This window comes from Eutrigla gurnardus (genome assembly GCF_963514095.1).
Source record: "Eutrigla gurnardus genome assembly, chromosome: 21".
Lineage (NCBI taxonomy): Eukaryota > Metazoa > Chordata > Actinopteri > Perciformes > Triglidae > Eutrigla > Eutrigla gurnardus.
This window is the reverse complement of record NC_139932.1, coordinates 18,645,208-18,668,081: the sequence shown is the minus strand read 5'-3', so window position 1 is coordinate 18,668,081 and position 22,874 is coordinate 18,645,208. Positions and strand designations below refer to the sequence as shown.

The window sequence follows — 22,874 nt, the reverse complement described above, 5'->3', positions numbered from 1 at the left end:
GTCTTGTGCTTTTTGTATTTTGTTGTACTTTCTATGGTTATAATCAACATTTACTTTTAGAGAAAGTCTAAATCTGAATATCAGAGATACTGTGCATCCATCCATCCATCCATTTTCTACCGCTTATCCTGTATTCAGGGTCACGGAGATACTGTGCAATGTTATTATTATTATGAGGAAGCCTAAGAAGCAGGTAAACGAAGCGTTTCTATAAATCTGGGTTAAATAAGGTTTAAGTATGTTTAAAAGTATAAAAGCTGTTGAAATACTTGTTATATGTGACCTCGATGACATTAAAGCTTTTACTTTACAAAACGTTGGCAAACAGCACCCTCTGGTGGTGGTAGTTATTTTTATTCTTCTGTTTCTAGTGGTGGTGATGAATTTGCTCATATTTCATATTTAACTTGGTGTCCATACTCAACATTTCTTTGGCTTATCGATCCATCGAGGTCCTGCTGCTTATCCTGGTCCGGATCACGTAGAATGATTATAACATTTGGAACTATTATTATTTTCTCGACTTGATGACCTTGAAAAATGCATTGAAAGGTCACGCTGAACGCCCTTTTGTTGCAGGACACAAAAGCAAACACAACAGCCGGCTGAGGAAAAAAGGAGCCGACCTCAGCGAACTTCAAAGTGCCATTGAATCCATAAAGAAGACGCAGGAGGACATCAACAGGTGAGCGTTCGCCCGCCGTCACGGCGACGCCCACACCTTTAAGCCCCGCCCACGTATTAAAACGTCTTGTATGTGTTTGCAGGAACATCGGCGTGCTGCGGAGTCGTGCGGCGGGCCGGGTGGAGGGCGCCTCTTTCCTCCAGCAGCGCGACTACGTCATCATTGTCTTCCTCATCCTCCTTCAGGTCCTGATCAACTACGTCTTCAAGTAGCAGCCGAGACTAAGACACCATCACACACACACACACGATGAACGTTAGGTGTCGCCGTGGGAGACGTGAACTTTGACCTCTCATGATAAGCGACTCCAGCTCTCTTCTTCTTCTTCTTCTTCTTCTCTTCCTTTATTTAATTCCAACTAAACACGTCCAGAAAAGGTGGAGACTTCCACAAGACTTTTTAATAAAGATTAAACTTTTTATTTTTAACCAGTCCATTCCAAAACTCCACACGATTTCAAAAAAGCGACGAGAAAGCAGCAATAAGGAGAGAAACGAGTCTCAACTGCCACTCTGGAGCTTATTATTCGCCTTGATGTCGGAGGCGAAGTTTGTTTTTTCAACTGTTTGTATTTTTGTTTGTATCCGACGGAGTAAAAGTACTCCGATTTCACATTTCACCTCAAACAACAGGGAACCTTTCAACATGGGGACGAGTAACCATGGTAACGCAGATTCAAACAAATGTATACCTTTTCATTTTATTGTGTGTTTTTGTTTGTTTGCTTGGTGTGTCCTTTGTGATTAGGGGGGTCTTGCTTTGGAAAAAAAAGCGGTGATAAGGGAGAGACAAACTTGTGGTCCAATCTATGTGACTTTTATTTTTTTATTATCAATACTTTGCTCTGAGCTGGGGAGTTTTTCCCCCCAGAAACATAAAAATAACAGATGTGATATCGTTAAAAAGGAACAGAAGCTATACTTAAGGCTGTGTATTATTAAATCTTCAACCTTTTTGCAAAACTAAATGTCATCGTGTACAGACGGAGGTTAGCACGTTAATGTACAGTATTTTCTCTGAAAGGCACAAATGCACTGGAAACGTAAGACTTTTTTGTTGTTTTTTATATTAGTTACATTTGCACTCAAAGTGGACGTCAAAAATACTTACATTTCATGCTCTTGGGATGATTTTTCACGATCTTCAGTGACCGCTGAACTCGTTTTTAGGATACGGGAGTTGATTTTGTTTTCATCAGCGTCTAAAAAAAATCTGCCTTCTTAGACCAAGACGGAAAGTTAACGGAATAAAAAAACCTGCTTCTTCGCTAGTTAAATGAAATCATCAATTTGACTCTCGTATACCACCAGCAGCTGGTTAGCGTAGCTTACCATTAAGCTAGCGTGTCTCTGACTTAAAGCTAAAAAAAAAATCTGCCTTCTTGGACCAAGACGGAAAGTTAACGGAATAAAGAAATGTGCTTCTTCGCTAGTTCAATGAAGTCATCGGTACGACTCGTATACGACCAGCTGCTGGTTAGCGTAGCTTAGCATAAAGCTAGCGTGTCTCTGACTCAAAGCTAACAAAATCTGCCAACTTACTTTAAATCTCATTGGTGGAATGGGCACATGTATAAAGACAACACGACGTTGGTTTTACGGGGAGTTGACGTACAATAAAACCACAGCTTGTCAAGTTTTAGACTTCTTTTCACGGGTTAAATAAACGAGATGTTGACTCTGGTGGGTGGGTTTCGTCTGTGCTAAGCTAATCGGCTGCTGTGTTTTGCATTTTACATTCTTAAGTATTCTGTCAAAATTAGTTATTTAAATTTTAAGAGAGAAATACTAGCTGATCTAAAGAACGGTGTACAAATAAACAAATCCAGACTTTTCGGAGCATCGATTGTCGCTTTCAGTGCTTTTGAGCCTCAGATGTAAAAAAAAAAAACAGATAGCGTAGACACTTTAGCGAACTTAGCGGGATGGGAGCGAGATAGACTTTTTTTTTTTTATATATAATTACTACTATCACCACAGTAAAATCCATTCCAAAACGTACGCAAGTACTCAGCCAAACTCAGTGTGTAGAGTATTAGGAGTCGACCCCGGTTCACTGTGTAAATATCTAAACCAAACGGGGGCGGACTCGTTTCCTCGTGAGTAGCGTGTTCGTTAAAACACAGAGGTCACGACACCGACGCTCTCGTGCACAAGCCAGTCTTTTCAACCTTGTGTGTCTTTTCTGTCCGTTGCTCTGTAGATCCACGTGGACAGAAACACAAAAACACAACGCAATTAGATTTCCATCGCTGTTTTAGCCGAAACGGCCTCATGATGTTGTAGATGCAGAAGTTACAAAACAAACTAAATCGTTTTGGGGGAAATTTTGTGAGTATGAATTGTGGTTCTAATCTGTGGCCTTCCTCGTTGGAAACATGGATTTTGACATTTTTATAGTCTCAGAAATAAATGTACAGCCTTATGAGGACTCTGACTTGTGAGGACTCTGACTTATGAGGACTCTGACTTGTGAGGACTTATGAGGACTCTGACTTGTGAGGACTCTGACTTATGAGGACTCTGACTTATGAGGACTCTGACTTATGAGGACTATGACTTGTGAGGACTCTGACTTGTGAGGACTCTGACTTGTGAGGACTCTGACTTATGAGGAGTATGACTTATGAGGACTCTGACTTGTGAGGACTCTGACTTATGAGGACTTATGAGGACTCTGACTTATGAGGACTTTGACTTATGAGGACTCTCACATTTGGTACTAGAAAACTCGTTCATGTTCTTCCAGTATTGAAGCTTGAAGGCCACATTTTAGGATCCACACTCGGTCTTTTTTAACCACACAAGTCTTTTGCAGGATTTTCTCTCTGAATTCAAACACAAAAGGTCCAAACCACGTGAGGGACCGTCCCCCCCAACATTGTTTTTTGTATTATCTTCACCGGTCATGATGTTAGCCTTGTCGACGTTTACATATCCGATTGCCTCCGCCGTCAGCAGACTGTTGAGCCATGAAAACTTTGTAAAGCTAACACGGATGTTAAAGAAAAAGACTGGTAGCATCGTCAGCTGTTCCACCCCCTCCCTCCCCCCCTCCCCCGTAAGTTACCCGGCTGGCCCGAGTGTACCTGTACGTGTATTTTTGTGTAAATCCTCATTGCCTCGATCGCTCATCTTGAATCCAGATGTTAGAATGTGGAGAAATAAGTATAAACCAGTGCCTTCTAGAGTCGGACTCGGGAGGGGGGGTGATGAGGGGGGAGGAGGGGGAGGATGAACTGTATGATGGGAATGATCTGGAAGGGGGTGGGAGGAGGACTTGGACTTGGACTTGGAGTGAAGGCGGTAGTGTTTTAGAGCGGACGTGCCAATACGAAGCCTTAGAAAGGAGTTTGACTCCACCTCGCCCCAGCTCCTGCCTCCCCCCCCCTCCCCCCCAATGAAGCGTCGCCATAGTAACTCACCCGTAGGATTTTTTCCGGATGCTGATTCCTGCCACGGGAGGGAGGGAGGGATGGAGGGAGGGAGAGAGAGACCACTCCCCTGTTGTCGTCCTCCCTCGCTCTCTCACACACCAAATTCAGAGGGAAATAAACATCTCTGTTGTTGTTGTTGTTGTTTGTATCTAAAATAATAGGTTTTTATTTATTCCTCTTTTCTATGTGGTTTTATGTTCATTCTTTTTTTCTGCTTGTTGCATTAGGTCACCCTTTTTTTAATGCTGATTTAAAAAAAAAAATCTCACACTGTTGGTTTTATCCAACGTCACACACACACACACGAGCGACTGTCCTCAATTTGTGCACACTGTCAATGTCAACTCCCCCCCCCCCTCCCTCACCCCCCACCCTCCACATACACACCCTTTTCCCCTTACGAGGATGTGGATATATTTACTGTATCTCCATGGCAACTATAACCTTCTTGTAAGTTTATGGTCACATGTAACATAATGCAGAATAAAAAAAAAACAATGACATCCTGGGATCGTCTGTCTGTTCGGTGTAAAGCACCAAAACATCCTCCAGGTATCAGTATTTAATTTACTACAATCTAATAACAACAAATAATGGAAAATAAATGATGTGTATGTGTGTGTGCTTGTTCATATGTCTTTGTGAGGACCAAGTTTTAGTCCTTCATAGTGAGGACATTTTTGGAAAGTGAGGACATCACTTCTTCAAAAGCCTGTATGAGGTGTTAGAAGTTTAGAATCACGTTAAGTTAACATTTTGGGGTTAGCCATTTAGTCGTGATGACTAAAGTTAGACTTATGGTCCTCACAACCATAGCAGGACTGGGATGTGTGTAATCAGATTTATTTAAATGTGTTTACTTGGCTGCCAAATTATCATATAACTTGTATAATATAATTTATCTTAAAACTGTATTATAGTTAAAAATATTATCATTTAAGTTTTATCCTTGATGTTTTTAAGGTGAAAAAATGTTTTCCTAATAAGCTGTATTTTAAATATTCGTTCTTATAATATTTTTTTTTTAATGAAACATTTATCAATGAAAATTGTTGGTAATTGAAGTGATAAATCCAACAAAATTGATACATTGACAAGATTATGTTGACTGTAATGCAGCTCAGCCGCCACTAGAGGGCGACGTTGTATTCCAGTTCACCACCAGTCGGTTGGATTAGAGCTGTATTTGTGATTTCCCTGATCAGCATCCAGCTGTGTCTCTAACAATCTGACACTTCCAGGTAGCCTGGAGGTCACAGAGTTCATGGATCAGCCCTTCAGCCGTTGTTTAAGTGCCCTTGAGCAAGGCACCGGACCCCCAGCTGTTCCTGTAACGAGTCAGGAGACTGCTGCTGCAACGTTCAGGTAAGAAATAGATTAAGGGCTTGTTCTCACGTGAAATATCTTCTACATTTATGATTCAGTACCACTGTATTGATCCATTATAGGCCAGTATAAGTACCACTGTATCGATCCATTATAGGCCAGTATAAGTACCACTGTATCGATCCGTTATAGGCCAGTATAAGTACCACTGTATTGATCCATTATAGGCCAGTTTAAGGCTGGAATGTTAAAGTACAGGTAGTTATGAGAGACACTTTTAATTACTTTGAGGAATTAAAACCTTAAGGAAAATCTTTCCTTGAAGTGTTTCCTGAGAAGAAATCTACTTGTACTACTTCTAATCTACTACATTAGGGACCAAACTTGTCTCTGAAAGTGATGTGTAAGAGAGTTTTAGATCCACCAGTGTCGTTTTCCTTCGTCCGAGGACGTTCGACGAAGGTCGATGGAGCTGAATCGTCCTTCCTGTCCATCTCCGATGACAACAAAACATCTGATATCAATCCCTCTGCTGCTTTGCATCAACAAAGCAGGGGAGGGAGAAGGGGGGAGAGAGGGGGAGGATGAAGCAAAGTGACTGAAGGAATCGAGCAAGAATAGGAAGTTAGGGAGGACACAGTCAAGACAGTGAAGGGAGTAGAATAGATGGATGAAAGGGAAAGTTACAACTTTTAATTTTCTGCATTCAAATAGTTGAGTAACTTCTTTATCAATCGAATAAAAACCACGGAATCTTCTTCCCAATTCTCAGATTATAAAGTAGACTAATCCAAAACAGCCATATGAACCCAAAATAAACTATTTTGATGTGATTTAATTGCAAAAAACGGATAAAAAAAAAAAAAAAAGCCGAAATAATGACACAATGATGACGACTTATGGTTTCTTCAGTTTGCAACAAGCAAATAACTTTTAACATGCTAAAATGAGAAGAAGGCTAATTTTCTCTTTGAATTCCATGCGATCAGAGATGAGTCGCCCCCCGATGGCCAGCAGAGAGAATGCATGTTGACGGGCACTTCAGCTTCGGCTTCACTTCTCAGAACCGAGGTGGATACTGACCGCAAAATGTTTAACGATGCCAAACAACGCACTTTAGTTTGATGTTTTAAACAGACGTTAGGTACCAACCTGTACAATAAAAAAATAAAAAAAACATGGGATCAGCTGAGGGGGTGTTCCTCACCCCCCCTTCCATCTCCTCCAATCACAATCTCTTTCCCCTATTCCTCCAAAATCCATCCTGATGCTGTACGGGGGGGAGACGGGGGGGGGGGGGGGTGTCACTGTTGCTAGGATACATCATCCCGACTACTGTCTGGCTTTCCTTCGGGGCTAGGGAGGAGGCGAGGAAGGAAGGAAAGAAGGGAATGTGAAAGGAAGGTTGAGGGAGGAAGACATGATGAGTAAAAAGACTGAAGAAGAGGGAGGATGCAGCGATGGAGGACGATGAGGGGAGACACCTCGTGTTTTGTCTGCCGTTATGTAAGATCCATTTCCTCCCTCAGACTCCGCCCCCTTGGCATCGCCCTGGCAACAGGCCGTCAGACGCGTGACTGGACGCTGAGCTCCGTGTCGTGTAGAAAAAGAGGGTCAGATAAAAAGTGCTGGCTCGGCACATTTAAATAAACACACACGTTTGGACACACGGCCTTTATTTATTTATCAGAGGAGGCTGATTAATATTTATATAAGTACATTAGCCATTAGATGCTGAGCAGCCCGACGGTGAAAACCCTAATAGGACGTTTATAAAAAAAAAAGGTTGTGTCACCAAAAAAAACCAGATCCATTATTGAATACTGGAGCAGACTCCTGTAATGTGGTTGTGTGGGTGTTTCTACTTCAGCTGCAGTTCGTTTACATGCAGCTCTCAAAATACTTTGCTAAAATGAAAATGATATCGGCAGAGTTTTGGGTAATTACACCATTAGGGGGTCGGCAGTGTTAGTGCGCCTGCTTTGTTATGCACATTTTCAATTAGCTTCTAAAATCCTGGATTATTAAAAAAAAAAAAAGGTGACAAAGTGCAACGTGAACAGACTTTTTAATCGTGAGTCGAGGTATTTGTGAACTCACAGAAATGTCATATATATCACGTTTTCCACGTCTTTTAATGACTCGTCTTCTGTGGTGTTGTATTGGAGAGCTGTTACCTCGGCAACTCCCGCCAAAACAGTCTACATCCATGTAAATATTACCAGGTAAGAGAGGAGAATCTGTATTTAAAGCTTGGATTAAGGCGTGAACTGTCCCTTTAAGATCTCTTAAAGCAACAGTTAACATGAACACGAAGGTGCAAAAAAACTGTTTCTCTTCGGTAAGGCTCATCTTTAGAGGTTTTAAGACAAACATAATTCTCAACTTTTCGTCAGTGTCACGCTTGGCTCAGGCAGCCAATCAAATCAAGCAAGAGGCGGGGCTTAACTTAACCATTTCCTTCCCGTTTTGGTGCCGGTTGATGACAGGTTGATATTCCTGGTTTGTAATTGTTTCTCATTGTTGTAAACTGTCCATGTTTTCAGTAACATCAGCATGTTTTGCGTTATTTAGGTGTTTTTTTGATCGGGGGTCATCGCTAGCAAACCGCCTGCTTGCGAGCTAACGAGTTGCTATGTTAGCAACATGGAGGAAGTTATGAGAACCAAGTATTTTCTCAGCATAATCTCCTGGCATGGTACGATGTGGTGATACTGTTGCCATTGCAACCAGTTGTCGTGGGCTAACTTGCATGTTAAAGTTAACGTTACTTCCTCCGCTGCCGAATCGGCGCCAATCGTCTTCTGACCTGCTTCGACGGTTCCTCGCCCAAAAACGGCGAGAGGAAGTGTTGGAGGACGTCCACGATGTCCGACAGAGGCGTTACGTCACCTGAAAGCCTTCCGCGGCCGCTGTAGTGGCCACGCCGGCTTACACGGGTTAACGGGCATAAAATGAGGTAATCCGCCGTGCTAGCGGTTTGTGGCGGGGGGGGGGGGGGGGGGGGGGCTTTGCGGCGGGTTGCTGGCTCAGCGTTTGGACTCGACTCGACTCGACATAAAAGAAACTGCTGCAGCGAGCCGCTCTCATTCACAGACGGATTAGTGGAGCATTTAGTTGTCTTTCTGTCATGGTTTTTATCATGGGGGGGGGGCATATAACCGGCTCAGGCTCCGCCCCCATCACCCCCTCGCCCCCCGACCCAGATGTGAGGAAGGAGTGTGATTTCAGGCAATGACTTTGTGTGGAAACGATTGTTTTCTGTGTGAATGCGTTCGGATTTGAATCCTCCAGGTTTTCTCAGAGCTGCAGTTATTTTTAGAAAGAGGACTCGCTTTGGGGGAAACCTTCATAAGTACAGCTGCCCAGCTCCGCCCCTCCCTCTTCTCTCTCAGCTCACACCTTAAACACAGACGCTGCTGCTCGGGACGAAACCCTCGAACACGCAGACAGAAATCCTGTGAAACGTAGACGACGTGGCTGCTGATGGACGATGGGAAAGATATCTCGCGTTTGTTTGTTTGACAAGCCTTTTCTTGGCACTAAATACCAAAGAAATCCTCAATATGAGGATTTGTTTTATAGTATTCGGATCTCTAAGAAGGGCCATCCAACAATCTGTCACCCCAAAATGGGAAATCACCCGCTGATCCACCGTGACGCTCCCTAGATTCATGGCTGCAGTGAAAAAAGTAGAGTTAGATCCCAAGTATGATACGAGCTACACGCTTAATGCTTCCTTTCTTTAGCATAGGGTAAGACGATAATGCCTTCCCACAATGCCTTGCGGCAGCATCATTTTAAGTCATTGTCCTCATGAATTCTCCTTCACATCGTTAGCTCGACTTCATGACGTTCTTCTTGAAAAGTAGTGAACAACCGATGGTCACTAACAGGGCGTTATGTCCCAAGATGCATTGCTCTGAAGGAAAAATGAGAGAGCAGATTGAGACGAATCCATGAAAATAATATTTTTAATGTACTTTATATTCATTTATTTGGGGGGAAAATATGATTATTACCTCCACATTGACAACCACAGCGTTTACCGATTCTTTCACAATAAGAGCCCTGCTAACCAGCGGAGGCCTCGGACAGACAGTCGGCACTTTGTTACTCTGCTTTGGTGACCTATGACCTCTTGAAGGATGTCGCAAACGTATCTTTTAGCTGCATCTTTTATTGTTCAGGAGAAAAAAACCTTTTATCCGTCTCTTCTCACCTGTCGTCTCCTTGTGTCAACGTTGAGATGTCGGGCTACAGATTTACGGTGGGGGGGAGATGTCGGATTTTGAATGAATGCAGGCCTCATCCTGTGGTGGCCTGCCTGCTCTCTCTGCAACCCCCAGCGTGGGACCCAGAAGAGTCCAGATCCCGGCAAAACAAGAAGAAAATATAAAATACAGGAGTCGGAAATGATTGCATAGTGTACCTTTAATGATTACCCATAATGCCGTGCATGCACTGACTGAGACTGACCAACTTAATCGTCTTCTCGCCGGCGGCCTCACTGCTAAAAATAGAGACGTCACTTTCACATCACAGTGATCTTTGATGATCATCAGGATTTTTATTATGATGTCATAATCGCACAGATCTCAGATCCCGTATCGTCCTGCTGTTATTAATCTAAACCTCCCAGAGTCGTCATGACGACAGATGTTTTTAATCTCCAGCCACGTCCTGATTCACATTCAGCACTTTTCTCTGCTCCGTCACCCGACTGCAGATTTAAAGACGGCTTCGTCGTCGTCTCCTCCAGCTAATAAACTCCCAGAATCCTCTGAGTCTCCGCTGCCCCCCCACTTACTCCTAACAGCTCTATTTGCATTTGCTGTCACTGAGACCGATGGCTGAAACGAGGAGGAGGAGGAGGAGGAGGGAGGAGGATGAGGAGGGAGGAGGGAGGAGGAGGAGGAGGGGGGCAGCAATCAGAGGAAGCCCAGCGATGACTCAGAGATTTTGAAGCGTTGCCTCCTCCGGTTGCCAGCCTGCCGTCTGTGTGACTCCTCAGCACCTCCGTCTGGTCTGGTCTGGTCTGGTCTGGTCTCGGTTCTGGTCTCGGTCTGGCCACAGTCTGGCCACAGTCTGGTCTGGTCTCGCTGCGTCCTGACCCCAGACAGGAAGCTGTCTCCGGGGCAAATACAGCGGTAGATTGTTTAAATATTGGAAATTTGTTTGGTTTCCAAAAAAGGAAGTAAATGTACTCAAGTGTTGTACTTAAACCTCTCCCCTCCGACAGAGAGAGTATTAGTACGCATTGGATGCGTACTCATGATGTTTGTTAGTCTGCAGCTGAGCCTCGCCTGCGGCATCGTTTCACAAATACCAACCTTTTCATCCGTATCACCCTCCTCCTCTTCATCTTCCTCTTCTCCTTCTTCCTCTTCTTCCTCTTCTTCCTCTTCATCTTCCTCTTCTCCTTCTTCCTCTTCTTCCTCTTCTTCCTCTTCATCTTCCTCTTCTCCTTCTTCCTCTTCTTCCTCTTCATCCTCTTCTTCCTCCTCCTCCTCTTCATCTTCCTCCTCTTCCTCCTCCTCTTCTTCCTCTTCTTCTTCCTCTTCTTCCTCTTCCTCCTCTTCTTCTTTCCCCAACGAGGAAAAGTAAAACCAGCGCTGATCCCCGTTTTGAACGCCGAGTTACCCGGATCGTCTGCTCCAGAAACTCTTCTTGGATGCTTCAACCATCCGCCATTCCTCCGCCCCCCCCACTTCCTGTCCCCTCAACCTCTGATTGGTTGACATAAAACGCAATCACTTCCCCAGGAAAGTTGCCACAGACGCCACAAAGTCCGGTGTGCTGCAATGTGCAGAGAGCTGGTGCTTCATCTGTCCAGCTTCAAAGTACACTTTTGAGGTACTTTTACTTTCCACTTGGTGTCTTACCTGGCTGTTTATAACGTAGCTGCAGTCGTCGCCACCTTTTAGCAGCTGCAACACTTTTACGTTTTGGGGTTTTGTTTCTAGAATGAATCATATTTTGACACAAACATCTTTTCGGCGCCTGCAAAGTGGAAGTTTGATGACCATAAATAAACCTATAAATGTAACGTTTCATCAGCTGAGGTTTGAGCTGAGCGGCAGACAAACAAAGAGTTTCTATAAAGGGATATGAGAGGAGGGACGACGACACTAATGACCGAAGATGAAATCATCTTCACGTCCACCGATGTGTCACTCGTCTATTTATAGCAGCAGACAACACCGATGTCGCGTTATTTCAGGAGACAGACGGACCACAGCCTCATCGGAGACGCTCGATGTGTGACTCAGCGTTTTCTCACTCTTCGTGATCCTTTTGCACCTTTTTGTAGTTGTTTTTCATCTTACTGTTGCCTTTTTGCATCTGTTTGTTGTCGTTTTGCACCTTTTTGTGGATGTTGTTTCTGCCTCTTTTCGTTTGTGTTGCTCCTTGCAATTGTTTTGCATCTTGTTGCAATAATTGTGCCTCTTTGTGATCATTTTGCATCTCTTTTTGATTGTTTGATGCCTCGTCATTTTGTTCCTCGTTGTGCTCATCGCGCGTCTATATTTGATAGTCATTCTGCCACATTCTGCCCCTCTTAATGGCCGTTTTGAGCCTCGGCATTTTGTTTTGATGGTTTGTGTATCTTGTTGTTTGTGTCTCTCAACACTCGTTTGATTGACAAAAACAAACAGTCATCAGTCGTTTCAAACAGAGGCTCTGGTCCAGGAGCCCCTCAGCCCTGGACCGGTGAGGCCCCTTCAGTAAACTATCTATGACACCAAACAGCGTATCAACTTCTGGCCGCCGTCTCTGCCCTTTTTGCTAAATGGACTAGATTATTACGGTCATGCAGCAGTTTGAAGCGTGGTTTATTTCCACATATAAAAGATAAATGCCTTTCTGGATAAACTCCAGAACAGCCTCGTTCCTCCCCGTAGGACGGACGAGAGGAAGTGTTAATAAAAAGAAAACGTGTTTCGTGTTACGAACAGACAAGCAGATGATCTGTCGTTGTTTGGGGGAGCAAACTGTAAGCTTGTGTTTAGTGCTATTTTGCATGTATGCAAATGTGCTGAACTCATTGTGATCATGTTGATCATGTTGCCGTGCAACCACGACCATTGCTTACATTCACAACCGAACGTGTGTTGGTTTGGCGGTTTCATCAGGTTATTGTACCTTTCATGGAGTGTTCCTGTTAAAGGTCCTGCAGGTTTGCAGCGTTCAGCAGAGACTCTGGGTGTAGCGTGAGAGCGGCGGCGAAGGCCGGAGCCAGCCGACCACGTGCCGCGGACAATGACCTCGCTCTGCCCGAAACCAGCCGATGAGGCGCTTTTCATTGAACCTGAGGATTAGAAAGCCAGTTGTCCCTCGTTCTCCTCGGAGGCCCCGGCTCTCCCCGCCGACCGCCGCTCACACAACCCACACTCAATGTTGCCACGTTGCACTTTCAATTCACGTCGACGCACTCGACCTGTTGGAACGCTCGATTTAGAGTTTTAACGAGAATAAGAATTAAAACAGCTGCTCTGTGTTACCGAGAGTTAGATCTAAATAATCCATCATTAACACTAGAGGAAATAAAACCTCCGCTCTGTAATATACAAATATATACATGGATATTAAAATGATTTCACGACTAAGAGTTTTTCAGGCAGCAACTTCCAAATCTGAGAAGTGAAGCCAAAGCTCAAGTGCCTTTAAACTGTCCTTCTCTCTGCTGGCCACCAGGGGGCGACTCCTCTCTGGTTGTATAGAAGTCTATGAGAAAATGGTCCTACTTCTCTCTGCTGGCCACCAGGGGGCGACTCCTCTCTGGTTGTATAGAAGTCTATGAGAAAATGGTCCTACTTCTCTCTGCTGGCCACCAGGGGGCGACTCCTCTCTGGTTGTATAGAAGTCTATGAGAAAAGGGTCCTACTTCTCTCTGCTGGCCACCAGGGGGCGACTCCTCTCTGGTTGTATAGAAGTCTATGAGAAAATGGTCCTACTTCTCTCTGCTGGCCACCAGGGGGCGACTCCTCTCTGGTTGTATAGAAGTCTATGAGAAAATGGTCCTACTTCTCTCTTGATGTATTATCTCAGTAAACATTGTAAACATGAGTTTATGGTCTCAATCTCTAGTTTCAAGTCTTCTTCAATCCAGCATGATGTTCATTTAGTACATTATGGTCCATTTAGAGTCCACCAGACCAGAAAGCAGGGGATGCTTTAGGGGGCGGGGCTTACCTGCTGATTGACAGGTCCATATAGAGTCTTCAGTGTGTTTTGGGTTCATGATGGTTAATTGTAACATATTGAGTTCCCTAAAAATGCACTTAGACCGACCTTCTTGTGTCCAGGCAACGACCAAACTAGCTTTGAGCTAAATGCTAATGTGCTAGCATGCTCACAGTGACATTGCTAACAGGCTAGAGCAGACAATGTTGCTGATGTCAAGCAGTTATAATGTTGACCCCTGTTCATCACTGAAAGGCATGAGGATTAATCTTCCGGGGACCATGAACGTCTCGTGGCTAAAGGCTGAATCCAACGTAGTTCAGGTTTGCTCGTACTCTCCACGGATCGGTTGACGACATGATCCATGAATAAAATCCTGCCTCTGCTGTCTAAGCGGTGGTGAATGGATGCATGTGAAGCTGCTTATAGACGAGCGCTTGGCTCTGCACCGTTCACGGCTAATGGATTCACGAGTGGCTCTGTAAATAGGCCATGGCACAGGAGCAGCCCAGCGGCGGCGGCAGCTCATGAATAATGCATGAGGGTAAAAAACGTTTTAAAGAAATCACTTCCGGCTTAAAGGAGACTTTCACTGGAGGAAGTCAGAGGCAGAAGCAGACATATGTTCCCGCTCGTCTTCCAAGCTTTGTTTTATATTTAAACTGAAGGCTTCAGGGAGCGACAGTCGTGACCCGCCACGTTTTCTGTTATTCTCCCTGAATATGTGTGACTTCACACTTCTGTTATTATCTGCTTAGAGCTCTAAAGTACGATGGTTTCAGTGTGTTCTGCTCTTAACCTTTCTGTTTGGGGTCAATTTGACTCCAGCGACTTAAACCGTCAGAATCTAAATTGTCACTCAGGTTAACGTCTCAGATACTTCATGTTTCTTTGTTGACAAACTAAATAACCCATTAAATAAAACTCCCATCCATTAATACATCCAGAATATGTATTATAGGAACGAAAAACTGTCTAACATAGTAACATGTAGTGATGACAATGAAGGTCGTCTCTCTACATGAAACTTCTCATTTGTCTGCGTGATCGTCTTCCAAAGCTTTGTTAAAGGAGACAAAACTTTATCTTATCTATTAAATCCTGGATGACTGATGCGTTTCAAGTCGTCATGGTAACAGAAACTCTCTGTCACATCCCCGAGGGCTTACCTCATACTTATATAGGTTCTAGTTGCTTTACTTCATTGTGCCTGGATTACTATTATATATATTTTATCATTTGTATAGCCCCGCCTCTTGAACACTTGACTGTGGCCAATCATAGCACAGCATCAGCCGGCATGTGACCAGAATCATGCAATAGTTTCTTCATTTTCAACACTGATGGAATGCGAGGATTTTTACATCATCATCATCATCATCATTCAGGAGCAAACCAGAGGCACACAGTCTCCGTAACCCTAGTTACCGTTGACCCCCCCCTCTGACCTGCACCCCTCCAGAGCTGATTCACTGCTCGTTACGCAACAGGGTTCATGAGCTGCAGGCTAGTTAAGTATTTATCAGCCTCTTGTGTTAGCTGGCAGTCTCTCTCTCTTCCTATCTCTCTCTCTTCCTATCTCTCTCTCCTCCTATCTCTCTCTCCCCCTATCTCTCCCCCCTATCTCTCTCTCTTCCTATCTCTCTCTCCTCCTATCTCTCTCCCCCCTATCTCTCTCTCCTCCTATCTATCTCCCCCTATCTCTCTCTCCTCCTATCTCTCTCTCCTCCTATCTCTCTCCCCCTATCTCTCTCCTCCTATCTCTCTCCTCCTATCTCTCTCCTCCTATCTCTCTCCCCCTATCTCTCTCTCCTCCTATCTCTCTCCCCCCTATCTCTATCTCCCCCTATCTCTCTCTCCTCCTATCTATCTCCCCCTATCTCTCTCTCCTCCTATCTCTCTCTCCTCCTATCTCTCTCCCCCTATCTCTCTCCTCCTATCTCTCTCCTCCTATCTCTCTCCCCCTATCTCTCTCTCCTCCTATCTCTCTCCCCCCTATCTCTCTCTCCTCCTATCTCTCTCCCCCCTATCTCTCTCTCCTCCTATCTATCTCCCCCTATCTCTCTCTCCTCCTATCTCTCTCTCCTCCTATCTCTCTCCCCCTATCTCTCTCCTCCTATCTCTCTCCTCCTATCTCTCTCCTCCTATCTCTCTCCCCCTATCTCTCTCTCCTCCTATCTCTCTCCCCCCTATCTCTCTCCTCCTATCTATCTCCCCCTATCTCTCTCTCCTCCTATCTCTCTCCTCCTATCTCTCTCCTATCTCTATCCCCCCCTATCTCTCTCCTCCTATCTCTCTCTCCTCCTATCTCTCTCTCCCCCTATCTCTCTCTCCCCTATCTCTCTCTCCTCCTATCTATCTCCCCCTATCTCTCTCTCCTCCTATCTATCTCTCCCCCTATCTCTCTCTCCTCCTATCTCTCTCCCCCCTATCTCTCTCTCCTCCTATCTATCTCCCCCTATCTCTCTTTCCTCCTATCTCTCTCTCCTCCTATCTCTCTCCCCCTATCTCTCTCCTCCTATCTCTCTCCTCCTATCTCTCTCCTCCTATCTCTCTCCCCCTATCTCTCTCTCCTCCTATCTCTCTCCCCCCTATCTCTCTCTCCTCCTATCTATCTCCCCCTATCTCTCTCTCCTCCTATCTCTCTCCTCCTATCTCTCTCCTATCTCTATCCCCCCCTATCTCTCTCCTCCTATCTCTCTCTCCTCCTATCTCTCTCTCCCCCTATCTCTCTCTCCCCTATCTCTCTCTCCTCCTATCTATCTCCCCCTATCTCTCTCTCCTCCTATCTATCTCCCCCTATCTCTCTCTCCTCCTATCTCTCTCTCCCCCTATCTCTCTCTCCCCTATCTCTCTCTCCTCCTATCTATCTCCCCCTATCTCTCTCTCCTCCTATCTCTCTCTCCTCCTATCTCTCTCCCCCTATCTCTCTCTCCTCCTATCTCTCTCCTCCTATCTATCTCCCCCTATCTCTCTCTCCTCCTATCTCTCTCTCCTCCTATGTCTCTCTCCTCCTATCCCTCCCCCGGTCTATCTCTCCCCCGGTCTCTCTCTCCCCTGGTCTATCTCTCCCCTGGTCTATCTCTCCCCTGGTCTATCTCTCCCTCCTCCTATCTCTCTCCTCCTATCTCTCCCCCGGTCTCTCTCTCCCCTGGTCTATCTCTCCCCTGGTCTATCTCTCCCCTGGTCTATCTCTCCCCCGGTCTATCTCTCCCCTGGTCTATCTCTCCCCCGGTCTCTCTCTCCCCTGGTCTATCTCTCCCCCGGTCTCTCTCTCCCCTGGTCTATCTCTCCCCTGGTCTATCTCTCCCCTGGTCTATCTCTCCCTCCTCCTATCTCTCTCCTCCTATCTCTCCCCAGGTCTCTCTCTCCCCTGGTCTATCTCTCTCCCCTGGTCTATCTCTCCCCCGGTCTATCTCTCCCCTGGTCTATCTCTCCCCCGGTCTATCTCTCCCCAGTCTATCTCTCTCTCCCCTGGTCTCTCTCCCCCTATCCCTCCCCTGGTCTATCTCTCTCTCCCCTGGTCTCTCTCTCCCCCGGTCTATCTCTCCCCCGGTCTATCCCTCCCCCGGTATATCTCTCTCTCCCCTGGTCTATCTCTCTCCCCCGGTCTCTCTCTCCCCTGGTCTATCTCTCCCCCGGTCTATCCCTCCCCCGGTATATCTCTCTCTCCCCTGGTCTCTCTCCCCCGGTCTATCTCAGTTCTGATGCAGCGTTTTTAGCGTAAAAAGAAAATCCAGGCCGAGGGAAATCAACCGTTCTTTGACGTGATGGAGCTCCTCTGATGTCGTCTCACGTTTTTACAAGTTTCGGGACAAAAGTCCCATCTGGTGGATCTAGAACTGAGACATTCCCATAATGCACTGTGGTGGCAGACAGAGAGAGAAACATCCATTATCAAAAATGTGATTTAAGGTTAAACACACGTATAAAATGTCTTATTGGTGTTTACTATATCTTAGTTAATTAACAATAAAATAACTTGTAGCTTTAATCAGATCACAGATCAACTGATTGTTTCAGTCTTTGTCAGTTATTTGTCTCCTATTTGAAATCTTTAACCACCGGTCTGCTGCTGAGCTAACAGCAGCCCCGCGGCTGATATCGATCCCTCGCCATCAGAGGTTTGTGCCGTTACCGTGGTAATAATCACTTTTTTCTTCTGGGTGGAGGAGGAGGAGACTGGCGATGGCGTCTGCCATTAATATTTAAATTTGGCATCCCGTTGCGTTGAGGACGACCTCGTCATCGGTTCCGTCCGGCAGCCGGAGAGCAGAAGAAGGTATGGTAGTCCTGAGCGTGACCTTTGACCTTAAAGGCCACATGTTTTCATCCGTATTTCATATGAGAAATTATTCTCTTTGTGTTTCTCTCGTTCTTGCTTTTTCCCCGGGTATTAAGTGGGCGGGGCTTAGCTTATGTCATGTGCTTCTGTGCACCAATCAAAATGAAGTAATATTGTTTCCTTATGTTTCCAGATCTGATCAAAACACACCATCGGGTCTAGATTTCATCCAAAAACATACGAGGGGAAAAATGGTATGGAAGTAACATTTTCAGATAAACGTCAAATTAAAAGTAACGTTTCGATGAATTTAAACATTATACCGCTTAAATATCGACATGTTAGCATTGTCTTTATGAGTTAAATCATGTTTAACTCAAAATAAATAACACCAACGGATTGAATTTTTACTTAGACCTTTTGTTTATTTAGTTATTACCTTTGGACCAAGGAAGTTGTGTTTTCGGGTTCAGCTTGTTGATTTGTTTGTTACTTTTTTTAAAAATGTATTTGTATAAAAATCAGTGTAAGTGTGGATCCCAGGATCCGGATCATGGAAACATCCTGGAGGAGGTCTACGCTCTCCGAGTCCCCTTCCTAGTTAATGTGTAACACACTGAGACTTGGCACTGCTAAATGTTACGACTACACGCACACACACACACACACACACACACTTTATTTAGTACTTGATAGATACTCGGCTGTGAGTCATCACATAAGTGTGACACGCTGCTCATCCATGTGCAATAAGAGTGTTTTTTCTCCTTTTTTTTTTTTAATGGAAATTAAATTTGCCTGGATGGAATATTCACCTCCACACTCGCTCTCCGGAGCTGAACGCCTTCCTCCGGCCCTCGCCCGGCCGCTCCAGAGCCACAACTGAGGGCCCGATTTGCATTTGATGGTCACGTTAAGCCCCATTAGGAGGCCGCTGGCGATGCGTCCGCTGCACGCCGTTCAGCCGGGCGCCCTTGAGACGTACGTGGCATTTTCTCCTCCTGGACTTCTTTTTTAGGGAGTATTCTTTAGTCGGAGGTTTTATTATTATTATTATATTCAAATCACACCTCCAGCATCTCATCCCTGATAAATAAAGTAGTCCGTAGTCTACCATCCCGTTACTTTGAGGACCAGGAAGGCCCGTTTCATCACCTTTGCCATTCCCGTCGCCTAGCAACCAGCTGCCTTAACAAGAAAGCGTATTACAAGAGGTAATTCACATTATCTGGTTAAAATGGAGCCGGAGATCATATTCTATGTATATATTTAATATGTTATGTTATATATTATCCTTAAGTTTAGCTGCAACATAAAGTAAGTAACTGTGTTAAGTGGCAAATAACTCACCTCACCTTAGCAAAGTAATGCTAACGTTAGCATAACAGGGAAAAAATGCAGAAAAGTTTAATGTAATCATTTTAGCAAAAGTAATTTAACTAAAAAATGGTAGCAAACTCATAATGTCAGTGAAATGTATTGAAATGTTATGGTTGCATTGAGTAATTGAGGAAGTCATGTGACTTATTGAAACTAGTGCTATCGTGTTTTTGGTTTTGTTGCATCAACATCAGAATAAAGCTTTAAATGAATTAACTTAATGCCGAGAACGCCGAATAAATTACTGGGAATTACTTTTTTCTCCACACTGAAGGAATGTGAGTGTGTGTGAGTGAGAGTGTGTGTGTGGTGATGTCACCTCTTTCTTCTGGGTCGCCGCTCCAGAGCTGCTGGTTCACCCGCCGGGTCAAAGGTCACATCACAGGCCGACTTTTTGTAACGAGCTAAAAACTCTGTAAGAATGAAATGAAACAAAACCATCTCAGCTCGGTTCCTGCTGGAAGTAATTACACGCTGCTCACTGGTGCGTTACTTTAACGTTTTCTTCTTGTTTAGCACGCTGTCAGAACGTTATTCTTTATTTGTTGCCTAATTGGCTGCAGGAGCTCACAGCCCCCCCCCCCCTCTCAGCTGCAGAGTCTCCTTATTAATAATGCAGAGGCGATGTTGAAACTTTAATTTCCAACTTGGACGTGTTCGGGTGTGCGTTCCCCCTCCTCCTCTCGCTGCCGGGTCACCGTCGCCTGAGTGCAAACAAAGCGGAACATTTATGCACTTCAGACTTGATGAACGCCGCTGAGGGCGGATCCCAGAGATGAGGCGCCCGCCGGCTGAAACACGACGCTGGGTGACATTTAGAGGCTGATTAATACGAGCACAGGTTTCCACTCAGTTATTTCCCAATTACTTTCGATACGACATTGCAATGAACATGTATTGCATTGCACGGCAGGATATTGTATATTTGTTGACTGTTATTGTTATAATAGGAGTGGTTTCCCACAGGAAGTACATGTCCGTCCGTGCCAAGCTTCCCCCACTGCAACCACCAAGTCTTCTATTGGCCCATTAACACCTCAACCAGCTAACTAAATGGGAACAGCTACAATGTTAGCGTAGCCTAGCACCCATCAACAAGACTCCATTCAGAAAACCAGCGTTTTAAAAGGAGTTATCTTGTGGTCTTGCAGACAGACATAAGAAAGCATGACTCAGCACTTTTTACTGATCACCATCATTATGGAGTTATTTCAGCATCCTTTTCATGTGGTTATTGATATTAAATCACGGATCAATAGTTTATTCTGGGTTCCTCCAGTTCGCCCTTCCAACCCCCAACCCCGTCTCAGCCTGAGGAGGTTTCTCACGTTTTTCCCACCTAAGATTCAAACCAACGAGCACTACACTGCTGGTGCTGCGTTTTAGAATGAAACTGATTCTCATTCTCATGCAGTCGGGCTCTGAGCCTCGTGTTACTGCTATTTCTTAAAAAAAAAACCTCCCTGTTGTCTGTTTGGTGCACTCGCATGTAATTTAAATACTGTTGCTGATCAGATATCTCTGCTGACGTCCCCGGCTGCATCCATAACTGCAAACTCAGTGGGGAGGATTTTTTGTTTAGGGAAGGAGCTTCGTGTTATTTGAAACGTTGGAGTCCACAACGGGGAAAAAATGCACATAATAAATAATGTCACAAAATGCTGATGTGACATTTAAGTACAAAGAGGAGTACTGTATAAATGTGCTATATTTACATTATATATATTTTTTTATTTGGACATTTTCCACAATTGATATGTGGAAAATGTCTCTATCTCTAGTTTCAAGTCTTCTTCAATCCAGCATGATGTTCATTTAGTACATTATGGTCCATTTAGAGTCCACCAGACCAGAAAGCAGGGGACGCTTTAGGGGGCGGGGCTTATATTGGTGAAGTCGTGTGGATTTGCTTATGTAGCAGCTTGCTCGTCTTTTCAAAAGAGGAAAATCTATTTAAATACAAGCTTAAAAGATGACTTTCTTTCAGTCTTTTTCAGCCGACCCAGTTGAGCTGCTCACCAGCCACCAGACATGCGGTTATACCTGCAGCTCTCACGTGTTAACTGTCATATAAAAGATTGCTCCTGCCAAGAAAAACCATCTCTGAACGCCTCCAGTTATCTGCCCCCCCCGTCTATTCCTGGTGCCGTCGGCCGGCGTGACTCAGCAAAACATTCACTTATGTGTTTCTGACAGGGAAAGGCGCACGTGGGAAGCTCTTCCTCTCGTGGGAAAGCGTCGGGGTGACGGATCTGACCTTTGGGCCTGGTGCCAGATATCGCCAGCGTTAGCAGCCCTCGGGCTGGTGCTGCCTGGTGGATGAATCACGGTGGAATCCTCCCAGTCTTTGGCTGACTCCGCTCAGGGTCAAGTGGATTTCCAGAGACGAGTCCATCTGTGTTTTTTTTAGATGCCTCATTACTGAGAACCTGATGTTGTAGGTTAGAAGTTTTTCTAATCATCTCTCATCGCGATTCAACAACAAATAAATAACTTCTGGTGTAATTTGGCTAACGAGGAATAAAAAATAAAAAAACACAACAAATTAAAGATGAGAGCAAAGCTGTAATCACACCGAGTTAATCTCCAGAGAGGCTGACAGGTGGTGTGGCGTTAAAGGCAGGCGCCAAGTCAATAATTGTAGTATCTGTCATCGCTGTGAGAGGTGGATTCTCTCTGGCAGGACAAACGCGTATCCTGGGTAACACTTCAATGACACGCAACAAACCCACCGTGGATTACTTTTATTCTGGCATCCATCACTGTTCCTTATCAGAGGCTGCAGAAATGAAATAAAAGAATAATATTGTGCAGCCTTAATACTTTGGCTTGGGTTCGAATATTTAATTTGACTTCATGTAATCTGATGATGAAATGCATGAGATGAGATTGATGTGTAGGAAAAATGTTCTGATGGGGAATTAAATGGGACATTTAAAGGAACATGTGAGGGAAGGAGAGAGGTTATCACACGGATCAATAATGTGGTGTCCCACGGTGATGACGAGAAAGATGACAGTAATTATTAATAGAAATCGATGCATAACAGTGATGATGATGAAGATGATGATGATGGTGATTGTAATGCTGAACAAGATAAGATAAAACTTCATTAATCCCGAAGGGAATTCTCGTGCCAGATGTTGCCCAAATACGCAATAACAATGAGTAAAAACCATAAAATATAAATGATAGGTGAAGTAAAGATATAACAATACCATAAAGTAGTATATACAAGATCAGTATTTTTATATTTATATAAAAAAAAAAAATATATATATATATTGTATTATTTATTTTGTATAGATATATCTAGATTGTATGTATATGAATGTTTTTAATATTTATATAAATAAAAAGTTGTATATATGTTTTAAATATTTATATATATTATTTATGTATATTGTACATATAAATATTTTATGTATATATATATATATATATATATATATATATGATGAGAAGAAGGAGATCATGGTGGTGCTGATGATGAACCTTAACCCCCCCATTGGGGCACCCTCTCCGCCGCCCCTCCCATGCGCAGCGTTGCCTCGGCGACTGCCGGTTTACGTGAT

General features: G+C 44.4%; 1 protein-coding gene across 4 annotated transcripts in view; it reads left to right on the top strand.

Moving 5' to 3' along the window:
- osbpl8 (oxysterol binding protein-like 8) overlaps positions 1–4,614 on the top strand; it is a 60,349-nt gene extending 55,735 nt beyond the window's left edge. For 2 of the 4 annotated variants that reach the window (XM_084039407.1, XM_084039406.1), the window contains exons 23-24: positions 580–685; positions 768–4,614. In XM_084039407.1, coding sequence (XP_083895533.1) covers positions 580–685; positions 768–897 — 236 coding nt within the window. In that variant the 3' untranslated portion in view covers positions 898–4,614. The remainder of the gene's footprint in view (positions 1–579; positions 686–767) is intronic. The other 2 variants (XM_084039409.1, XM_084039408.1) reach the window with 1 other exon arrangement.
- The last annotated feature ends 18,260 nt before the right edge of the window (positions 4,615–22,874 follow it).